The sequence below is a fragment of the Chlamydotis macqueenii genome, chromosome 13, assembly GCF_036417535.1.
Source record: "Chlamydotis macqueenii isolate bChlMac1 chromosome 13, bChlMac1.mat, whole genome shotgun sequence".
NCBI classification, from domain to species: domain Eukaryota; kingdom Metazoa; phylum Chordata; class Aves; order Otidiformes; family Otididae; genus Chlamydotis; species Chlamydotis macqueenii.
Genome location: NC_141568.1, coordinates 8942007 through 8966622, shown reverse-complemented (window position 1 = coordinate 8966622; position 24616 = coordinate 8942007). Strand labels below are relative to the sequence as shown.

The 24616-nt window shown below is 38.3% G+C and overlaps 1 protein-coding gene across 1 annotated transcript in view; it reads left to right on the top strand.

Annotated features, from left to right (window-relative positions):
* The window catches only part of CDH11 (cadherin 11), a 78948-nt gene extending 72851 nt beyond the window's left edge, over positions 1-6097 (top strand). Inside the window, exons 12-13 of the mRNA XM_086757936.1 lie at positions 1944-2195; positions 3185-6097. Of these exons, the coding sequence (XP_086614062.1) occupies positions 1944-2195; positions 3185-3681 (749 nt within the window). The 3' untranslated portion in view covers positions 3682-6097. The remainder of the gene's footprint in view (positions 1-1943; positions 2196-3184) is intronic.
* The last annotated feature ends 18519 nt before the right edge of the window (positions 6098-24616 follow it).

Genomic DNA, 24616 nt, shown 5'->3' with positions numbered 1-24616 from the left:
CTACAAAGCCTAGCTGGGCAAATGTTACATATAATCATTTAGGAGATTAGAAAGACTCTGAAAAGAGACAAAGGGCACTTCTGATAACCAGAAGTAACAAATAATCAGATCTGTATAAAATTCTCTGTCCTTAGCAAATATGATGATTGTGTGAAGGAGAAGTTAACAAGCTGTTTTCTGTCCAGATGTTATTTTTATGGGACTTCAGTATCAGAAAGACTACAGTTCTTTCATGCCAAGGTAACCACGCTGGGCATCAGGTGTGGTGGGCCTGGCAGGAGAGGTGTAGTTATGGGGAGGTGAATTGATTTGGCATGTAGCAAACAGATCCTATCTAGGACAGTCCTAAAAAAATTTTATCCTTTCTGGTGTGATCTGCAGAAGTTACTAGTGGGAGAGTCAGATAAGCAGGGCCCTAGTGCAAGCGTCCTTCTCATCCCATAACTTGACCTATGTCCACCAAATCTGGGGACAGTTCCAGACCTTGTCCTGTATCAGGGGTACTGCCTGCAAGAGTGGTTAGTATAAGGCAAGGATACTTCTGGTTTTGTATAATTTATTCACAGACTTTCATGGAAATAGCAGTGATTAGATCATTAAGAGAGGTTTTATGATTTGCATTATTACATTCTGGAATTTATGCTGACTCTTCAAAAGGGAAATGATTAATCTTCTGCAGTACCCCAAGGCAATAGTAAAATGGGTACCATTGGAGGTGAATAGACCTCCCTTAGTAGATAAAAGAATTGTTCTTTTAATTTTTTTTCTATATAGCAAAAAATAAAGAACGTGATTGTTCTGGTTTTGTTAGTGAGGGAGGGTCTACTGAACTACAACAGTGATAAAACAGAAAAGGTTGTGTGAAGTAAATCCTCATCCTAAACTAGTTTTCGAAGGTCTGAAAACCACGAATATGATTGTTTCATTTTATGTGCTTAAGGATGTTTACAATCTTATAAACTTTGGTTTAGTTTGAGAACTAAGAAGCAAGGAGCACAACAAAGAAATGCTGTTTGTGTTTCTTAGCCTTTGTCCAGCATGACTGGGAGCAGGAAGCACTGGCTGTCTCATCCCAGTCTTTCATGTCACACACTTCCCTTTCAAATGCTTTTGTGCCAGGAAGTGTGAAGGACTATCCAAAATGACCTTCTGCACGGAGATGACAGCTTGGTTTCCATCCCCTGCACTGGGAGACCCATGGAAAGCAACTGCTCAGTGAAAACAACTGGAAGTAGTGTTTAGAGAAATACTTTAGCTGTTCCTCATATCACATATTTCAAAGTGTGCCCAGACATACTGTGCACGTATGATCAAGCTTTCTGAATTCTGGCTTTGGGAGTTTCAGTGAAAAACAGGTTCTGATAAAATACTGTTTGCTTTAGTGTTTCTTACTGAGTCAACACTGCAGCTCAAATCTGCTAATACACAGCAGCTGGTGGCTTTTCTTTTTGGTGGGAGTCTCATTAACACAGGCCATTTTGGTGCAGATTTCTCCTTCCATCCCTATAGGTCTGACACCAAGAACAATAGACCAGGGGGATTTGGTTTTCTTCCCTCCACTGAAGGCTTTAACTCTGGAAAGGGACTAAAACCAGCTTAAAGAGCATTGCCAAGGCCCAGTCATTCTGCCAGTTGATGAGTTTCCCAGAAAGTTAGTGGGTGCTAAAAAGAGGTACTAACAGAAATTTTTTTTATGTTCCTTGTGTTACTGTCATCACCCCAAAATAAATAAAATTGAGTGTGGTACTGTATGAACAAAGTACAATACTGTAGTTGCTCTTGGGTCATTAGGAAGGTGATACATTGTACTGGTTTATTGTACAAATAATGCTGAAGCATCGGAAAATGCAGAGCCATTGTAGCAAGGTATATTTATTTCAGTATTTACTAGGAGGATGACTTTGTGGAAAAAATAATGATGACTCTCTCTCTTCTTTAAACAGATAACACAGCAAGCGTTCTTGTTAGACGGGAAGGATTTAGTCGCCAAAAGCAAGATTTATACCTTCTTCCTATTGTAATAAGTGATGGTGGACTCCCCCCTATGAGCAGCACCAACACCCTCACCATTCGGGTCTGTGGCTGTGACAGCAACGGCTCCTTGCTCTCCTGTAATGCCGAAGCCTACATCCTCAATGCTGGATTAAGCACTGGAGCTTTAATTGCAATTCTTGCTTGCATTGTAATTTTATTAGGTAAAAAAAAGTTCTTTACTTATTACTCATCTACACTTGTTTGTGTTAAAAAGTTAATCTTGCCTTCAGCTCCAATATAGATAAATGAATCTTAATTTCTTAGCTTTTATTATATAAAAAGTACTAATCTGCCTGGCTGAAATGCAATATATGACAGCTGCAATAGCAAACATCAGCGAATTTGTTTAGGTGTGCTCAGAGCATACCCTTTTGTGGCCTCGTATCAGTTAATCAGGGACACTATTTAAAGGAGGTCATGACATACAGTTTTGAGTTTTGTGATAATCCCTGGATGACAGGTTCCTTATTGAGGTCAGCCAGGATTAATGGCTCCAGCCAGCTCTTTCCCTCTAACTCTTCTTGTCTTGAAGCAAACGAATGCCTCACAAAAGACCTGCTTTTAAGAAAGTCCTGTAAAGCATCTCCTCATGATTTGAAAATATTTATATAAAATGTTTAAATTTGCCTATAGTAATTTATAGTCTTTCTTTTCTTATGTATTTTAAAGTTATTTCATAGAAATTTGAAGTGAGAAGGAACACAACAACAAAGGCGTGAGTTTTGAGGTGTTGCTTAAGAAAAAAAATCCATTTTCATGTATTTCAGCTTTGGGCATACAGGACAGAATAAAGATTCATCTTTGTTTTGCTGCAGATATACGTGTGATTGGAGTGCTCAAGGGCAGTGCCACAGTGTTCATGCAGCACTGGGGGCCCACAAATGCTTTTCTTGAATTAGTCTTGCAGTAATGAGCAATTAGTAAAATCAGTGACATTCAGCCCAAAAAGAGAACCTCAAATCAGTATGTTCAATTCTGTGTACAAACATCAATGTTTTTATCTAGCTAGATATGCTAAAAATGCAGATGTTAGCAAAACTACATGGTGAACTGCAGCACAAAAGCTGCGGTTTCAGCGAATGCGATAATCTCTTAATAAAGCAGCTACTGTTTGAGAGTGCAGTCTAACTCCCTCTTTTTTTTTCTGTAGTCATCGTAGTGTTGTTTGTAACACTGAAAAGACAGAAAAAAGAACCTCTGATTGTTTTTGAAGAAGAAGATGTCCGAGAGAACATTATTACTTACGATGATGAAGGTGGAGGAGAGGAAGATACCGAAGCTTTTGACATAGCTACTTTGCAGAACCCTGATGGCATCAATGGATTTATTCCTCGTAAAGACATAAAACCTGAGTATCAGTATATGCCAAGACCAGGGCTTCGGCCAGCCCCTAATAGTGTTGATGTTGATGATTTCATCAACACAAGAATACAAGAGGCTGATAATGATCCAACTGCTCCTCCTTATGACTCTATTCAGATCTATGGCTATGAAGGAAGAGGCTCAGTGGCTGGTTCACTTAGCTCGTTAGAGTCAGCGACAACAGATTCTGATTTGGACTACGACTATCTACAAAATTGGGGACCTCGATTTAAGAAACTTGCAGACTTGTATGGCTCCAAAGACACTTTCGATGATGATTCTTAACAATAAAGTTTAAGATTTGGCCTTAAGAACTGTGTCCGATGTTCTGAAGAATCCAGAAGAAATGTAAGCAGGTATTTTTTTAAAATCAAGAAAAATCTCATTTAAACATTTAAGTTTGACAGAGAGGATTCCTTTGATAAAAAAGGACATGAAAGTGGTAAATACTGTGAAGTACCTTTGCCTACAAAAGGCAAATATAGAAGTTGGCTGCCAACTTCACTAGAGGAAAAAACCCACTTAAGAAATCCAAAATATTTAAATGAAGGAAAAAGCTAAAAGCGAACCTACAAATAAGGGAAATCTTTTATGTGTTATGAACATCTAAATCTTTTATGTCAAAGAAGCTTCCACAAATTAGAAAAGATAACAGTTCTGAGCTGTAATTTCGCCTTAAACTATGGACACTCTATATGGTAGTGCATTTTTAAACTTGAAATATATAATATTCAGCCAGCTTAAACCCATATGATGTATGTACAGTACAATGTACAATTATTATGTCTCTTGAGCATCAAACTTGTTACTGCTGATTCTTGTAAATCTTTTTGCTTATACTTTCATCTTGAACTAATACGTGCCAGATATAAAAACTCTGTCTTGTTGCAGTGGGAGGCGCCCTATTTCTATGTCATTTTTAATGTATCTATTTGTACAATTTTAAAATTCTTATTTTAGTATACATACAAATATCAGTATTCTGACATGTAAGAAATGTTACAGCATCACACTTATATTTTATGAACATTGTACTGTTGCTTTAATATGTGCTTCAATATAAGAAGCAGACTTTGAAATAAACTGATTCTTTTTTAATTCTTGTTCTGGTTATTAAGCATATAAGGAAAAACATAGTGTTTCTTATGTCCCATTTATAGTTCTCACTAATTTACTACAATTGTGACCTTTTAATAGCCTTATTTATTATGTGTTTGTAGTTGGTTTGTTGCCTTGTTAAGTGATTATTTAAAAATCAAGTACATTTTACAAATGTTTTTTAGATTTAAAAAAGTGTAATGTCTGGTGAACATTTTGTACCCTCTCTATCTACAGCTTGTGGCTGCTCCCAGAAGGCAGTAGTAATCTTCATGTAATACTGCTGTGTTTTCTGGATTAAATTAAGTGTAATACTTTTCAATATTTCCCATGTAATATGCATTTATCGTATATCTTAGAAATTCCAGAGGTTTCAGAAATGACTTTATAAGTGGACAGGAGTACTCTGTACTTACAATTTACTCCAGGCTTGTGAATTTCCGTATCTGTACTAAGCTTCTGCAGGTTCTAGAGACTTAAATCTGACCCAATTTAGCTGTAAGTTCCCTAAAGACTGTTCTACCTGACAATTACCTTACCTGAGTAGTAATTAAGATTCTGGCACTTACTTTTTTTTTTCTTTTGATTTTTTTTTTTTTTCATTTACTGCAGTAGAATAGCATCGTCTACTGATAGGAAGACATTTTAATTTGTGATGACAGAAATACAGAGTGCTTTCAGAGTTGTTCTTTGTAATGTATGTTTTTAATTGAAAAATGATCTCTAAACTTTTTTTTATCTTAGTTCGGAATGAGCAAGGGATTGGAATATGTTCCATGCATCAACATTTTCAGCATCTGTGTACAGCTGTACTTCTGCTAAATTTAATATAGTTTGCTGTTTAGGGTCAGAGATCAGCAGCTGCAATATGGGAAGAGGCAATAAATAGAAATTATATACATTTTTCTAGCATTCATTTTACAGACCTTGTCCTTCATTTGCAGTCAGGTACCAAACTGCTTGATCTGAAAGGAAATCTGATTTGTTGGTGTATTGCTTTTCTGAAGATCCCCATATATGTAGTTAGATTAAAATTTAACTCTTTAAAATTATGAATGATGTTTCAGCTCTATATTCATAACATATTCATTTGTCCCATTATATCCCTATGTTTTATAAGGCAGAGTTTGCTAAATCAGCAGATTTGCTCTACAATGTTTATTGTAATATTTCACTTTATTATAGCTGTATGCATTCTATATAATTCTATAGTTTATTATTAACTCGGTTCAAATTTCTTTGGTTGTTGATTTTTCTCTGTTTATAATCCAAAGAATATTTTGCTAGATTTGCACATTTCTCCATTATAAATTTAAATAAAAATTTAAAAAATGATATGAGTATCAATTTACAAATTAACAAGTGGAAATGAAGTAAAAAAAAAAAGGCATTTTTAGGACTCCATCCTCATTGATGCTATCTGGGTTTATTTCACTATTGAGTAAGTTTTAGAGTTAATAACTGCATTTTCTACATTTTTATGTTTAATTTTTAAGGAGGACATTGTCAACGACATTTTTTAATAGTTTTAAATGCTTTGAGTTTTAGTCTCTATTGTTTGTAGCACTCTCATAGATGCTTGGAAATAAATTTTCTTTCCCTGCTGGTTTTGTCCTTTTTCATTTGATTATTTTTCCCCTTCCCAGTGAATATGCAATTATCATAGTGCCTTATTAAGTTAGTCTTGCTAATCTCAGCCAACACTACCTCTGAAATGCTGGGAATTATACTCATTACGTATCATCTGCAGCACCCCTGATGAACCGCGTGTTTTGGCACAACAACAGGACATTTTTATTTGTGTGAAATTTCACAGCAGTGCTCACTGGAGTCTCAGGTTTATAATCTGAGAGTGTAAAAACCAGCCCAGCGCAGCAGTCCTGGGTTAGTCCCTGACACACATCAGAGAAGTCTGTGGGCTGGGGCTGTCGTTTGTCACAGTGCTCCCAAGGATCTCAACACCCTGGGAAGGGTTTTACTTGCATGAGTTACTTTAGCGTAGTTTCTCTCACTTCCCGACTGAGCTCAGGGAAGGACTCGCATCCATGGAAGGCAACTGAAAGATTAATTACAACTTCAGTGGGTTTGAAGACAAACACTAATTAAAAGGAGGATCACCATGACTGAGCCAGGTAAGATAAAGGACGGTAGCAAGTGCAAATGATGCCTCATCCTCTCTTTTCCCCCTCTTCTAAGTCTGAGACATCATTTAGAGGGAGTGCAGGAACAACAAAACACTTCCAAATACCCTCAGTAACAGACAGTGTGACATCAGCCAGGAGCGATGTTTATTTTGCGAGCTGAGTATGTGTATGTGCTCCTGTTGGCAAAAATACTCCGCTCCTGGTCTAGCTGCTTATCACCTGAAGAACTTGCATCTGAGCAAGGTTGATGTGTCCCCTATCTCACGCATATCTACAGTGCATATTTGTACATAATTTCTCTCATCACCAGCAAGAAGCTATTAGGTATGCAAGTTCAGTGGTGGTTGCTAAGGGAACTCTCAAAACTTACACTGATATGAAAGGGGAGAGTTTGTCTGGGATTTTTTAGATTGCCTGTCATGTTCTTGCCATTATGTCAAGCAGTTTTTGATACTGCATCAAGAGGTACAAGCCTACAAGCTTGCCACCAATATTTACATGAGCTTGGGCAAGATCATGCCTCAGAAACTGATATGACCACAGATGAGAAAAGCTTTTAAATAATTTGCATGTTTTCTTGGCTCCATATTTTTGACCAACTGATTAAAAAAAAAAAGCTGAATTTTACCATGTTGGTGCTGATAAGCTTACAGAAGAAGTGAAGAATGGGAATTTAAATCAGGCTCACAAAGAGGAAACCTTAGTTTTCTAAGACTCAAAAGCCTAAATAATTTTATGACTTCCTCATCCAGCAGAATTCTCAGAATTATGTATTTTTATTGGAAAGCTCAGTAAACAAAAAATCTAGGTAGACGCTGTGCAAATTTCTACTTTGATGACTGATCAAAATACTGAGCTACTGTAACCAAAGCTGAAAAATTAGCAGAAGAATCACATTCTGTATTTAAAAAAAAAAAGAAAAAGAAGCAGAAGAACAAAAAGGAATGGCTTTTGAAAGGAAATGAGTTATGTTGTCAGAATTAGTTGAGTGCAGATCTCTGGAGCTTTGCTATTGTTTTCACTAATTTTGGCTGAGACTGGGGATCAACCAGTTTGACCCAGTTCCATGCCCAGGCATGCGAGTGAACAAGTTTTCTCTTATTTAATATCACCAGTCTCATCATTTGATAAGGAAGGTGGTTTCAAATCCTTGACTGAGCTGGGCTGGCCACAAGTACCTAGGTCACAAAAAGAAACATTTTAACCAACTCAAACTTATAGATTCATAGTAATTTGGAAAACATGCTTCTTGTAGCTTTGCACAGTCCCCGGCCTTGTCTGCTCACCAGCTGTAGCTCTGTATTTGTTACTCTCTCCCTTATTAACAGCAAACTCTGCTTCCAAAATCAGGTCTTCAGCCTTCTTACAGCAGAGGGAGTACAGAAGCTATGACCCAAAGAAGAGAGAGCAGCTTTGCCATGTACAACGTGGTAACCTTGTGTGTGCATACACGCAATGGACTTTGTCGATATCCAAGGCCTCCCATCTTCTGGACAGAGGTGGCGGGTTGCACAAGCCAGTGGCAAGTGCTTACCCATGTGGGAGTTTCTGCAGAGCACATTGAGCATTTCAGGTTTCTCAGTGGAAATAAAGAGAACAGAGAGAGACCCAAAAAGAAGCAGACTTGTTTGGACTGTGTGTGACTCTATGATCTCTTTCCAGGTCAGAGATGTGTCCTTTTCAAGAATCTTTCAGACTTTCAATTGAAGCCAATTTCTGTTCTATAAATAATTAAATATTCACTGGGCCAGGGAATTAAACCTGAGATTATCAAAGTCCTGGTGAGTTACCTAACCGCCAAACTCAAAACCTGGTGTGTTTGGGTTTTTGTTTTTGTGGTTTTTTTTAATTTTAGTAGTTGTTTAGTCCATTTGCAGTAGTCTATAGCTGCATCAAGAACAGCAATAGCTGAAACACTAGGCAAGCTGGTGGGCAAAGAACTTCATGGCTGGAGGGGCGGAAATTGCTTTGGAGTGGCAACCTGGGAGTGGTGAATTCATAGCTGGAAGCGATGAGGAATAAAACATCATCTTTACCCCATACTGCCAGGAGGTGAAAACAAATAGATACATCTCTCACTTTCTGCATTTGTTTTTCCTTTTATGTTTGCAAATCAGGACCAAAATCTAATTACTTACCTATCTAAGGCTAGGAAAAGACTTTTGGGTTCTCTTGCGTTCTCTTAGGGCTATTTGTTAGACTCTTGATTACAAGGGTGCTCTTTTAAAATAAATCACAACAACAGCTTAATAGTTTGAGCTTTAACAGATATAAAATCTAGAAAGAGAAGAAAAACTTTGTAGTTTTTTTTTTAAAGCTATCCCTGAAGTAGCGTTTTTGGTAGTTAGTGAAAGGGAGTTTGTAACTGCTTTGGGCTGAGGGTACTGATTGCTTTCCTTTTTTTATAACAAGTCAAAACCCTGTTTATTTTAATTGACCAAATCCATATGCTGTTTTCCAGGCCTTTCTGCAAGTGAAGTGTTTATTTTTTTGTTGTTGTCTTCTTTTCCAACCTAAATCGTTCCATGAACCCATGACTCACTACTTTGGCTGCCAAGGCAAATTTTCTCCAGCTCTATCACCAGCAGGCCCTGCAGACATACCTCTCCTCTCACAGAGCTGCTTTATAAATAGAAAGAGCTTCTGTATTGTTGTGTGTGTTATATTGAGGTCTTAAGGGAGTCACAGGGGTGGTTGTTTTTTTGGTTTTTTTTTTGTTTTGTTTTGTTTTGTTTTTTTTGTTTTGGAGCTATGATGCTTTCACTTCCCCAACTACAAAACTGGCTTTCCACGTTCACATGCTGTGCTCAGTGCCCTATCTCTGGGCGGTAAGGAGCAATTTTTTTCAGACAGTAATAAACTCCCTCGTACTTGGCAGGGTGTCTTTAGAAAGCCCCATTGTTCTGCTGCTGCCAAAGATGGCCTTCCTTCCAGGAGACGATTCTCCCTGCTGCAGCCCAAGCTTGTATTTTCCTTTTTCCTATTAATGTGCTGAAGAAAGTCATCATTAATCAAATGCAAGCACATTTAGCAAAGTTCAACGTGTATGAAAAATTTATGTCAACCTTTAGGCTCTGTGACAGCCCCAAGGCTTCACTTAATAAGTTCTATAATGACTTACTGTTAATGGCCGATTCACATTATCTCTTCGAGGTCTATTGGGCCTTTCAGTAACATTTTCTATTATTGATTATGGAGCTGTTATGTATGTACGTTACCCAGAAGTATAAGCAAAACTGTTGTTTATGTTCTTTGCTTTCTAAAGTGGAAAGTTGGATGCATTAGACTATAAAAACTCACATAACATAATTTTCTCTTGTGTTAATTTATGTGGCTCCAGTGCAGTGCAATAGCAAATGAAAGAGTAGCTATTTGTGTGGGGCTTGTAGCAGCTCTTGAAATTTACTAGAAATTTGGCATATCATCTTGTCCATTGATTTAGCAGAAATCTACACTTCAAAAACCATCTTCCAACTATCCATCACCCGCACTAACAGCCTCAGAAGAGGTCAAAGACAGAATGGCTGACTGCCCTAGGATCTGCAGCTTTAGTCACTAATGAATCACATTTAATCTCAGCCATTTAATTCGTTTCAGAATTTTATCAGGGGAAAAAAATTCAAAAGGAAATATTTCTGACAACTGAGCAACTATTTCTGTGGCTTTACACAATGCTCCAGCAAATACTTTTCACTAAACATAATCTCTCAAGATTGTTCAGCGCTCATAATTGTGGTATTATTTTCTAAAGCCTAGATCCTGCATATACTTACTATTTAGCACACTGTTTACTACTGTGAATAAATGGTAACACTCATAAAGCATGTATAATGAGGTATCACTACTGTAATCTACGTGCTCCCACACTACTGGAAGCTAGTACCTTGCACTGTGTCAGAACATCATTAAATGAAAGAATACGAACACTTTATGTGCCCACACATACTGCCACTGGACTGCAAACTACTCTGAAGTGCCCAGTGTCACGTATAATTCCTTTCATGGAGAAAAAATTCCTGCAATAATACCTGAACAACTCACTAAGAACTGCTAAAATGGTGTATTTTTTTTGTCATGGCCACCTAAAGAGAACTGATTGTATGTTTCATTCATGTAAGTAACAATATGCAACTGTAGTAAGAGGGGAAAAATAGAACAGGAAAATAAATAAAGCCTTAGGACTTGCTTGAAAACATTTTGAAAAAGCAAGAAGAAAGCAGCAGGAGTTCATTGTATGGAGAGATACCGTAAATTGCCAGTAAGGTCAGCACCTACTATCAAGCCACTCTAACATGTAGATCAAAATCGAAGTCTGTCTTTCTTGCTGTCTCCTCCTCCCTTTCCCCATCGACTTGCAAAACTAAACTTGCTCCAAGTGCAAGGTCAGAAGCCATCTTACTGAACACAGAAACGCACAAGCACCTAGCACATAGATACCAGTCTTTTTCTTTTCTTTTTTTTTTTTTTTCCCTTCTTTTTTTGATGTGCAAAATGGTCCATTGTAAAGCCAACTGGTACTAAATGGATTGATCTGTAAATACACAACATGGCTTTTGCATTACCAGCTTCACGCTTCTGATGCTGGACCAGCAGCTTGGTGGTGGAAGAAGTCGGCAAGCCCATTCAGAAATCTGCTGGCTGCTTTTCAAGTGAGATCACAGTATAAACAGGCTATTTATCACCAAACTCTTTAAAGAATTAAGAGCTGTTCATGACCCTGAATATTCCAAGGAGACTATTGCTGGTAAACTGCTCTCAGCCATAGCGGATAATCAGAAATTTCAGCAAACAAGCTTTGCTATTAACTCTGCTTCAAAACAAAAAAGGGCATCTGTACTTGACTGTAATAAAAAACTAGTGCAAAATGTCTGCATGATAATAACAGAGACCACAGTTCTAATGAGAGTTGGGGAAAAAAAGAAAGACTAAACTTTCCGAATGTTTATTTGCCCTTGGTGGATTATGAGATAATATGAAAAAGTCCTTGCTTTTTTTTTTTAGCATGGTGGTCAGTATGGAGTTGTGCTGATAAAACAGCGTTAGACTCCCACTGCATCTGTAAAATCCAGAACCTAAACTAACCTTGCCAGTGCAGTGCAAGAAGCCACATGCCAGAGATTCACTGCAGCAATGTCCCCTTCCCATCACACGTACAAGAGGTGAGCCAAAGCTCAGTAACAGTCAGCTGCTCTGTTTATTTGGCAATACGGAGGTTACTGTAATAATCTGTCTCTGAGAGCCCAGACTACATCCTCTCTTGTGACCTCCATCATAAGCCTCAGGCAGAATAATTCTTTGCTACTGATTTGTGTTGGCTGCAGAGTCTAAGAAGGGCAAAATTTATGCGATATTCCCAGGAGTCACAAGATGGATTAGTCGCTGATGGATAAGAGATTCAGGGCTCCTTGCCCAGCACGGGGGCACTGGGGCTGCCTTGGGAGCATTGCAGGTGTGCCAGCTGCAGAGCTGCACCTGCCAAGATCAATATGCTGTGGCCAAACCATCAAAAAAACACCACCCCCTCTGGCCAGATAAAATACTGTCAACTTCAGGGAGTCAGGAAACTGATGGAGAGAAGCACTTCTAGGAGGGCTTCCTGCCTTCGCCAAGCAACAGGAGAGGTGCTGAGGAAAAGGCAGCAGGGGAAGAAGGACAAGCTCACCTTAAACCATCCTAGACTCCCCAGGCTTGCTTTACTATTTGTCTTGAAAGCTGTTACAGTGAAGAGTGAGGAGATAAAAGATTCAGGCAAACTATTATTTTGTCACTGATTAGTACAGTGTCATGTAGGGAGAGAAATAGGAGGTTACAAGACAAGCAAGATATATAGATAATCTGAGCATGTATCAAGGTGTAAAAGGGACTATCTTCTCAGTGCTCACCTCAGCTCCCATTCTCCAGCCACTGCTTTGGTTGCATTGACATGATGGAGACCCAACACCAAAGACAACAGAGGCAAGTCAATGTGAGGAGAAGGTTTGCTTGTATGCTAGAAGAAGAAGCAGACTGCTCTGAGGCCTGGTACATAGGAGCAATGGTCTTCAGGAGGCCCTGCAGATCTGTGACATTTTAAAGAATCTAATCTAGGCTACCACTTACTTCAAATATAACATTGCAGCTCTTAAAAATCCCTTTCTCTCATGACACCCCTGCCCGCCCCCCCCCCCCCCCCCCCCCCCCCCATTGATCTTTAAGAATAGTGACAGACTTCTAGAACACTTTAATCTGTTCTCTGCTGAGTTCCTTTCCAATTGTGTCCCTCTCTGGGCTGCACGCCGCGCCCCGCGGCCCCCCCCCCCCCCGCCCCAGCTCTTTGAGGTTCTCCAGGCAGAGTGTGGTGGGGTTATTTGTTTTGCTTTATTTGTTTTGTGTAGTGTGGTGTGGGTTGTTTTTTTTTTTTGTGTGTGTTTTTTTTTTTTTTTTAAAACTCTATTCGTGCTACTCACAGGGAAGGTCACATGCTCGATTTGGTCTCTGCTTTTTTTCTGTTATTGTCCCTGAAAAATGCTATTTTCTTTCTTGATCTCTTTTAGATTACATTTAAATTGTATTCTTCTTGCCACCCTGAGTACTCCATTAATATCCTTGTCACAAGCATCCAGAACTTCTTAGTGTATTACTCTCTGCTAAGAAAACTTATGGTACAGGTTTAGTTTGTTTCAGTTAATCATCAGTGTTGTCATGGAGGAGCATAGTAACACTCTCAGCAGTTTAATGAATAAATAAAATATAAATACTAAACCATTGCTCACTTCTACAGGTCCTTCTGGTTCACCTGCAGAAGCTATAAGGAGCACAGAGATTGCCTAAGGAGTGAGGGCAAAGTTTGTAAATTTTAGGGCCTGTATTCATCAGAAATAAGGCCAGAAGAATCACTAGAATTATGCTAGGGAGAAAGGTGGCCTTATGCAAATTTAATGCAGAATAGTGTCACCCTGCCAAAGAAAAGAAAAAGAAAAACATAGAATGTCTTAGGGGCTGCTAGTGCATATTATTCAACTTTCATTAACTCTCCTAAAAATAAGCCAGAGACTTGAATTCGGATTCTTACTGCAATGCTAAACTGCAGCCCATCTGTTTTCTGTCCCCAACAATGGATAGGCCAAAAATTATGCAAAAAAAAAAAAAAAAAAAAAAAAAATTGCTCTAGAATTTGAAGAGTTCAATAGCAGTTACCTCAAAAATCTGGTGCATCTCCCTTTTTTCAGAGATGCATTTTATACGAGTGTTTTGTGTTCAGGCTTCTTATGACTGTATTTGAACACCACTTGAAATGATTCAAGAGTTTTGCTTGACAAACGGTTGCTGTGATCCAAAGCCCATATGGCTTGTTTTGGAGTGTGTAAAGGTCATTGCTTCTGTTAATACAACTAGTACAAATACTTCCCTGCCATCTGACGATGTTCCTCCTTATTCAGATTGGCAGCCATTTCCCCCCCACAATCTGGAATTTCCTTTCAATGTGGGTTGTTGAAGTGGAGATTATAACAGTTTTAAAATCAAAGGTTGAATGCTTCTGTTGAGTTATACTTGGAACCGACCATGTTCTGTACAGTGAGAACATCCCATATGGAAGGGACATATGTGTTGCATACAATAATACATAAATAGTGGATGCAATTTTATATAACCCTTATAGTCTTATAGCTGTTATATGTACTTCTGTAAGGAGACAGGTGAAATAGATGACTTCAATACTGATATTTAAGTCCATATGTTGAAACCTTACACAATAAATAGCGAGTTTTAAAGACAGATTTAGTTGTTCACTATTTTTCAAACATTCGCATTGACATAAGACACCCTTGCAAACACTGTTGAAATGTATAACACCATAGCACTGTAACTTCACATTATGAGCTCCATCCTGGACAGACACACACGTGCATGCACCCACACACTCTCTCATCAATTGTCAAATATAAACTATTTAAACTCTTTTTTTATTTTTCTGGATGAGTTGAAAAAAGTTAAGTTTTTGGAGGACCAGAATAGGTGAAAATTTTCAGTGAAAATATTAGAGCTAAGATTAAAAGACTCTTGACAACTGGTTTTGTTACAGAGTTTCAGCATTGCTAAGACTTGGAGCTGGGATGTGGAAACCGGCAGGAGGATGACCATATCATCACTGAGTTACACTCAGCTCTCCCTAAGAAAACCCAGACAAATGTAGAAGACATATAAGCTTGAGAGGGAACGAAAAAAAAAAAAACACACAACAACAAACACCAAACCAAAAAAAAACCTCTCAGTGTACAGATGCTCAGTGAAGACCAGTTAACACCTGGCAGATAAATTCTCTAACAGCCTGGGCAGCAAATGCTCCGATCCTCTCCTTGTCCTTCCCAGGCTCAGCATCAGCCTCCAGGGATGAGCTTGAACATGGAGCTGCCTATAAGAAGGGTTAAAATAGGATGTGGGAGAGGGTCAACGTAATAATTTTTTTTTTTTAATATATTTAAACAAATTTTCTTCTCTTAAGAAGTTATAGTCACTTTATAAGCCAGCATTACTTGGTTTCGGAAGTCAGGATACAGTGACAAGACATTTCATGCTCACAGTAAGTTTGTTGCAATCATTTTTTTTCCTCGTGATCACTGTATTACTTTACAGAACTTCTTTCCAGAAATTGTGAGAATATTTGTTTTGCTTCAATGACCAAAACACGAAAACTAGTTTTGCTGGAATAATTCTTTAAACCTTATTCTTCCTCTCTTTTTTTTTTCTTTTTTTTTTTTTTTTTTTTTTTTTTTTCATTTTTCTGTCAGTAAATACAAAGCATTGACAATTGACATTGCTTTATGAGAAACTTTTCTTACGGTTACTTTTTGGGGAAGATGTCTGGGGAAATATGTTATTCTCTGAAATATGTAATTCCCTGGAAATTAATCATCTGCTGCCAGAAGAAGAACCTAATGGTTTGTGGCCATGCAGTTACTACAGTCATATTAAGTACTGAAATGTAGGTCCCTTTTTTCAACAGTACTCCAACAGCCAGCAAGCCTTATAAAAAAGAAATCCACATACTTACTCTATGCTTTTTCATATAGCTGATTACAAATTAGCTCTGTGTTTTAACATAGCTGTGTGCCAATTGTATATAAAAGAAGCATTTAAATGACTTCAAAGCTCTGTTGGTGCCTAGTGTGGCCTTCAGACAAACCCTAAATCTAAAGTGCCTTTTTTTTTTTTTTTTTTCAACAGATTACTGAATATTTTGGCAGCATGCTATTAAATTCCTTGTGTTTTTGTAGAACTGACTAGTTGTATGGATAGCCCTTAAACATTGCTTCTATAGAAACCACTGAATTTTGAGGTACTTCAAGTAACCAGAAATTTAAACAGCAATGATGAGACTTAACACATTATTAAAAAGTAATAACTAGTGTAATTTAAAAAAAAAAGAAAAAAGGACAGAAAGAAAGAGAGCAGAGCAGAGCAGAGCAAAGAGAAGAGAAGAGAAGAGAAGAGAAGAGAAGAGAAGAGAAGAGAAGAGAAGAGAAGAGAAGAGAAGAGAAGAGAAGAGAAGAGAAGAGAAGAGAAGAGAAGAGAAGAGAAGAGGAGCCTAACTAAAAAAAAAACAACCCACATCAAAAGTGTTTTCTTATCACCACCCTGCCATAAGGTCCCTTCCAATCCTAACCATTCTATGATTCTATAACTCTATAACAGAGTCTTGAAACAACAGTTTCTCCAGCCTGTCATGCCCGCCCCCTGGATGGGCAGCACATCTATTTAGTGTATCAGCTGCTCCTCCCAGTTTAAAATCATCTGCAAACTTGATGAGGGTGCACTCAGGTCATTGACAAAGATGTTAAGCACACTAGAGCTACCCAAATTAAAAGCAGTGTAAGGGGTTAGAGACACAAGCTCCGGTACTGATGCAGTCAGAGCTGGCTCCTGAGTCACTGGGCAATGCACTGTGTAGTCACTGGCTTCAGTCTTTACTAATTTATCTTAAAAAATGTGTTTGTCTGCATATGTTAAAAGAAAAGACTCATGCATTCTTAACCAGCACAAGGGTGTTCATTATAAAAACTACTGTTGATGCAGCCAGGCTGAGCTCACGCACTACAGCTCAGTAATAGCACTGCCAGCCTGTCTGGTCTTCCCAGCTCTAACCGTCTGAAGCAGTTGCATGACTTCTGGCTCTGGCATCTCTTGTAGACCACTAGACTGAACATCTCTGCAGATACGCCTTCAACTCTTTCTTTCTCTTTTTCTTTCTTTTCTTCCTGCCTTTCTTCCTATTTATATTCCTTGAGGCTGCAGAAGAATAGAAATCTGACTCTAAATGCTCAAAAGACCTCCAAAAAGGTCTTAGTAGGCCTGACTCACAGCTTTTGATCCCTGGGGACTGTCAGTTTGGGAAGCAGATTTCATTACAATAAAAGAACAGGTGCCATTCATATTCTTAACTTATTTTTTTTTTTAATATCACTGCATAACACACATCTGTCTTAGAGCTACAACACAAAACAGAAGCCCTGAGCACCATTTGCCAATTATGCCACATCATTTTTCATAAGAGAAGGACTGTTCCCCTGTTCTGGTCAAACTCTAATTAACAGAGTGATAGCATCTCTGTAAAATGGTGCAATTCCTATTTTAAATAATGTTTAATGTGATGTGTACTGTTGCCTTTTTCTATCAAAGTATTACTGTGTGTTTTGACACAAAGATATCTGCACTTCTGTATCTTCTACCAATTCTACAAAGGTTTTATAAGGCTTAATGAATAGAAAAGGCTTTGAAAAGCTGTAGATAAAAGGCAATTTTGAAGGCAGTCATTAGTAGTAAATACTCTCATCAAAATTTCTCTTGCTAATCCTTTATCCTCTAGCTGTGCAGGCTGTGCTGACAGCACAGAACTACCATTTCTCCAAGGTTATTCTAATGCTAACTTACAGACCACAACTATAAGAGTCACTTCTTATATTTATAACTTTGCTGGCACAAATGTCACCCTCTTACCAACTTTGCTCAGTTTCAAGTGTGCCTCCTTAACACTACAGATCAATAGCAAAAAGAAATTCATAGACTTTCTAATAGTCTCACCATTAAAGCTAATATTGTGTAACCAGAAATAAACTGCTTCAATTAATGGGAATATATGGCTTCATTTTGTAGGCACAACCTTTACATTTGAAAGTTCGGTGACATATGGGTTCCCACTGGTGCTATAATTACACCATGCCTAAAAGTCATCATTAGTTTAAAATGTGGAGGTACTATTTTTTTATAATGAACAATCTTGTGCTGGTTAAGAGTGCATGTGTCTTTTCTTTTAGCACCAGTTTCAATGGAACTCATTCATTTAGTTCACAGTTCCTCCAGGGGCTGCTACATACCCCTTGGCGTCAGTGTGGGATTTCCAGGCTGACAGCCGTACCTGTGAATTGCAGACTTACAACTGTTCTCTTTCTTTAAAATGATCTATAACTGTAAGAAAACAGTGTATTGTTTTTCACTGGGTCAAGGGTTGTGTCCTCTCCAACACAGTAATTAAAATTCTGCACCCCAATAGTTCTTCCCTACAAGAAGGTAACAGGAACAGGAATGTTTAACGCAGGTGGGAGGCAAAACGAGGCTAATTGAGTCAGGGCCTCAGTGACTTTGAAAAGTGTATGGGTGAGACACTGGTGGTAACCTGGCGAGAGTAATCGTCACAGAAACAAGAGATGAAAAGGCCCTCTGAGTGCCTAACTGCAGTCGCTGATTACCAAAATTTGCAATATGAAGGTCATTTTTAACAGTCGTTCTTCTGTTAGATGCCCATACAAAGTTGTGGCACCATGGGCGTCTGGCTGTTTTCATCAGGATGCTGCCCATGTTGCCTCCAAATTAAGTGGTTGGCTGTGGTTTTTTTTTTTTAATTGGAAAAAACATTAGATTTGTGAGAATAATGTTTTTAAAGTTTGAAAAGGACAGGAAAGGATTAGAAGCTTACTAGAGAATGAAAGCATTTACTTTGATCTGCAATGAACATTTTAGATTTCAGTATTTTAAGAACACTTTTATACAGTTCAGTGGGAAAGTTTAAATAAACTTGAAACAAACTTCCAAATGAAAACTAATACAAATGGAAGGAGGGAGTTGTGTTTAAAAAGTCCGTCAAAACTAAATGTTTTGATTTTTGTAAAGTTTTGTGTTTTTTGGGGGGGCATGAATATTTCAATGAGAGCAATATGTGATTTGAAGGCGCACATCAGTGTCAACTGTCTACATTTTTCACAGAATTCTAGTAACAGTCTGTCTTTCTGGTTGTGCATTTTGACAGCTGTGAAGCTTGTAGATCCTCTAGCCATTTTGTTCCCTCAGATAGCCACTTTAACTCTGAATAAAAAAACCCCACACTTGGATGTAGTCTGAGATTTTTGAACACCCAAGTGGAAAGCTGCATAAGGGCCATGTCAGGATTTGTGCTCATGCTGTCTATCTGTCAAGGTGTGTGTGGCACCCTTCCTAAGTGGGCTTGAAGTAACTCAGTCTCTGGTTCTTTTGTGTGCTCTTTGCTGTTAATTATTTCTTATGTCCGCTTGGCTATTACCCAGCTTCGTTTCATATGTGTCATGGAGAGGATTAAAGCAACCAGGCTGAAGGAAGAAAATGTTCCTACAGTGAGACAAAGGCAGGTAGGACAATGCTGTGCTGTAGGAGAAGGTCATGCAGTGAGGCAAAACCGCTAGCATCGACTCAGTGTGGGATCCCGCAGGGTCTTATCTGAGCTTATCCTGCAAGAAGCTATGGAAAGGGAAATGTTCATGGCTTATTATTGCTGCATGAAATATTTATGTGCACAGTCTGTGTACCTCTGGTTAACTCAGTCTGTAAGAAGTCCCCCAGCCTTTTGAGCCACATGAATACTCCTCTATTTTCTAGAGATTCTTTTTCAATTAAGAAATGCTGCAGTTTGCTTTGATGCACAGATCTCTAACTACTTATAAGCTCCCTCATTGCTAGCTCAGGAGTGTTTCCCTAGCCCACACATGCTTCCCTCCCGAGAGCGCTGGCGTTAACCCAGTCTGCTCAGCTTTCCAGCACACTAACCTACATTTCCCCGACGTGCTCCAGCCCGCACCACGCGCTGCGCCTGTAGCACACAGCCTCCCACGCACATCCCTGCTCACATGTCTGCTTCAGCTGGGAGCTATAAATGCGCTCACACCAGAAGAGCATAATAGATATCTGCTTTTACCAGATTTTACCTGGTGTATCCAAGTAAAATCCCTGAGGACAGTCATTAGGCAATGTTAATTATGGCAATCAGCCTACCCAGTCTGACCTAATTATAAATAATTAGCTTATCCCTTTATTTCCAAACCTCTTTCCCTAGTGAGACTGCACTTTTAAGTTCTTTAAGCTAGCAAAAACTCACCTCACAGATTTGCTTTTCAGTTGTAGTAACCTTGACATTAAAGGCCTAAGTCCACAAGAAGGACATAGTCAACATCTCTCAGAACTGGGGAAGAAGGGGCCCTTCAAAACTTAAGGAACTACAAGCCTTATTTCTTATGCAATTTCACTGGTGGAGGGTATATAGTGGTATTTTTTTAAATAGTTATAGACAACAAAATTCTACTAGATGCTCATTTGCCTAAAAAAAAAACCATTATAAAACGCCTTTTTAAAAATCTTGTGATTTTAGGTTATAGTGATGCCTCTCAGAATCATTGTAGCAAAGAAACTAAGCATGGCAGAATCTATCCTTGTTTGCAGTTATGCCTAGTTATGTCATGTAGCAAACAAGACCTTTGAGTACAGTACTCTCTGGTCATTCTGTCTGGTTACAGTAATGACAATAGTGTTAAATAAACTATTTTCTTTTAGTGAAAGAATGCAATATTCTTATTTTTGCTGCTTCAAGCAGTGAAGCTTTGTCTCTGCAAAATGACATTTACTACTCCTCAACTGTTGCTGAAGGATCAACTCCATATGAAATTACATTGTTTTCTAAGTTTATGGTTTGTTGCTCTCCCATTGCAGTTTAAAGTGAGCGCTGCACATGTGTGTTGTGCGTGATCTCTTAAGAGTAAGGCACTTGATGTAACTGAAAGATGTATCTTTGTACTCTCAAAACATCTCTCCCAATGACTCTTGCAATAAAAGCTTTTTACAGAGCTTTGTAAATCCTCCTTCTTGGCCCAAAGAAACACTTTTTCTTGAGTTCCTGTAGGTGAATTTCAGTTATGTACACACCCCAATGCCAAACAGTACATACATACCTGACATTTTGTCTTTTTCACCTGCAGCTTTCTCTTCAAGGCCACCAGTTAATACCATTTACTGTGTAACAGGGCACCCATAGGATTAGTAGCTTCTAACAACTGTTTCTAGGCTTCACCCACCCATATCCAGGAGATACTATAGGTGTTAGTCCTTTCCAGTCTCCATGCCCAGCGTAAGTTTATATTGTCATACACTGATGGACCTTTCCTCCTTACCTTTCCCACTGAAAAGGAGACAGTTAAATCCAGTCAGTGATGTCAGTCTACAGTAACTTAGAAATAATTCCCATTTCAGGGATTTGTGCTCCCAGCTTATTTATGCTAATGCAAAGTACTTCCAAATGTGTCAAAATTTCCTATTTTCAATACTAAGTCAAAGATCATTAAAGCCAAATTATTTTTCCCTCCAATGATTTCCCAGGTTCTCTGAATCAAATCCTGTGTACAGAATTCTCCCAAAGGTGTCTTGTGCCTTTCTTTGCAAAAGACATTTGCAAAGTTTAAAGCCACCTTTATTTCTATGCAGATCATTTACTAATAGTTAGATCAGTAAATAAGAAAGCTTTCTGCTTGGTCAGAAATGAAACCTATGTGATTACATTTTACTTGAGAAAAACATTCCAGACTTCAAGTGGAAACTGACTACAAGAAGACTACTTGCTTTGTACCATGAAGTCCAAGTACAATCTTGAGAAAAGATAAAGTTAACTTAAAATAAAATTTTTCCATTTTCTTGGGAAGCATGTGATTCTAGATTCTTCCAAAGGCATGGTGCTGGGATAAATGAATGACTGAGCATTGCAAATTCCTGCATTCTGTATCAGTTTACATGGAAGAAATGCTAGCAATGTTCTTGGATCACGGAAACTGCCTTGCTACAATAGGTGTTTTGTGCCAGTTATCAAAAATAAAACACATTTTCACACCGAACTACTCTTACCAATCTATCTGACTTTTCCTTGCACCATTATAATGTGAGCATTATTTTAACTAAATAAGGACTGTACTGTTAGGTGTATTGGTGATATTCCTTCCACAATGGAGAGGTGCACTTTGTTTAGCATGGCAAATTATATATAAACAAAAGAAAAAAAAAATCCCTCATGACAAAAGCCCTCTGTTGTGGATGATAAATTAAACTATAAAAAAACCCCAAACAAAACTTGACATACTTTAAGCTTCATTTCTCCGTGGATCCTTATTCTTGCTTTTATTCTAACCCTTTAATATCATCTGTCTTGTCTCTTATTTTTGCTTGACTATTACAAAACGATCCTTCACTCTATTACTCCCCTTTGCAGACCATTATCCTGCCCCAGAGGAAGCTGCATATCTCATGTTTCTTGCAGGAATTCCTCAGTGCTGCTAACCTTTGCCTCACGTGTATAAAACGCTGCTCTCTGGCAGACTCCGGCTGTCTCTTATCTCTCTGATCCAGGCAGAGGTGTCAGGGAGTCCCAGGGAGCCATTAATCAATGGCCCCCCTCTGCCATCAGCTCCTTAGAAGCTCTCTGTGAACATGGAGTGCTTTTGGAGGTCTAGAGCAAACAGTGCAAGAAGCTTTTACCACCAATATCTTCCATAGATCATCTAACTTGATTGATGATAATACTGAGAATTAAATATTTATGGTTTAGAAGCATGGGGAAGTTTTGAAATACATATTTTAAATTTATATGAGAGGACTAATGTCAATGCATGCAAGATGCTTTACATAGTGCATTGGAAAAGGAGTTCTGTCCTGCTCTAAATGTCATCTTCATTCTTTCGTCATATTATTTCACATAAAGCGCACGTTCATGAAGTTAAAAAAAAGGAAAAAAACACCCACAAAAAGGTGAAATATAAGAAAGAAGTTGTCTCAGGCATTTGTCCATTTAACCATTAGAAACCAAGAAACAACCTATCATGTTTCATGTTACTGACGTACCACTTAAGGCAGATGCTATATATGCATCACAACAATGAATAATTTACTATGACCGTATCACCTAGGGCTATGATCTCACTCTCTCTTTCTCTTCCCACAAGAAATGTAAATACCCACCACGTCTGATAGCTTGTGGCTGGAAGATCCATAGATACAGAGGCAGAAGAAATGGAGAAACTTCTATTAGCAAATCAATCCTGCTCTCTGCCATCAAAAGGCATCCTCTATTCATGCAAATGTTGAACATGTTGGAGGAAGCTTTAGCCTCATACCTTTAAAAAAATCCCATGAGCTCTTCATAGCATTTGGGATGCTAATACACTTGAAGGATTTTTAACTAAATAGGCCAATCTCAGTTTTATGAACTGCGTTTTGGTACAGATACAGCCTTCCATCCTAAACAGGTCAAATACTACTATTATTATTCATTCTATTTACCTTAATGATAGTAAAGCAGTACTTGTGCAAGGTTGAAGTATATTTCATCACCCCAGAAGAGCAGTGACATTTCTAAAATGTAAAATGTGAAGTCCTACATATCCTAGATATGAAACCTGACAGCATAATCTTTTATTCCCATTCTAAGCAACAATTTGCATGAGTGAGCATTCTCAGGATTAGTTGCATAGGCTGTTTAGGATTAAGAGACTGAAGAAACAAGACATTTTAAAATTAAACTGCTGGGTTTAAAGGAATGTTTTCTTAATGGGTCATTACAATCTTTTTTTTCCTGACTGAATGGATTTTTCTAAACCACATTGTACCGAGAAAGTCTTTTCATGTCAGCTAAAAATACAAAGTATTTGGGTACATGATCTGTATAAACCAAATGAAAAAATACTATTGAATAGAAGAATTTTCTTCTGTGCAGGCCAGCATAAAGTTTATGCCCTACATGAATGTTCTGTGCAGCTGTTCAGGAAGACTGATTTCACATAGAATTACAAAGTCAGACATGAAATACCAAGTGTATGAACTATTTGCTTCCATAGGTACCATTATTTTTCTTACATATCCCTTTTTTGATCTGTCACTAAACTTCAAAAGGTGAACCCAGGAAACAAAACACTAGAGCCTGAACTGAGGTCTGACAACATCCCATGGCTTTCCGGGATCTCTGAAAACGAGATGTATAACTAAGACATAAACTAAGGCACTCTCAGCTGAGAGTGTCATTGCTTTGAACACAGCACACTCCCATTTATTTTGGTTCAAATTGCATTTCCCTTCACAACATTGGATCTTCTTATAAAAGAAATTTGAAGAGGCTTTCTGCATAACCAAGAAATAATTTTACAGTTCTGAGTGAGTTCTCCAGCATCAGTGCCCCTGCAGTGTCTGCTGGGTCTCATTCCCAGTCAATGTGGAGCTCCTCTTTTCTGACATTCCAGACATTATTTTGGGAGAAGGCTTCCAGCACCCATCTACAGAGAAAGATCTGCCCATCTGGAATCAACAACAGCTCGTTGTAAGATCTGTATCTTTTAAGGAATTGCAAATGGTTAGATCAGCTAAGATTATGACAAGAAAGTGGAGCATTATCTCTGTTTTTGCTGACTTTGGTGAGCTCATTTTTTAACTTCAACATTCCACCAGGGAAGTCTGTTTTTAATATAGACAGCATGATAAACTAACAATGTTACAAGGAGAGCAGACCCAGTTTTATCTTCATGGGAACACAGTCAGGCTCCATATTTAGTCTTTCAGCAAAGCATTTAAATCTGGAATTTGAGTAAGCATCATGGCTAACTGTTTTATGGGTCTCATGTGACTCGAGAATGCTGAGCCACCATCCCCCTGGAAATGAAACTCTGGGAGTC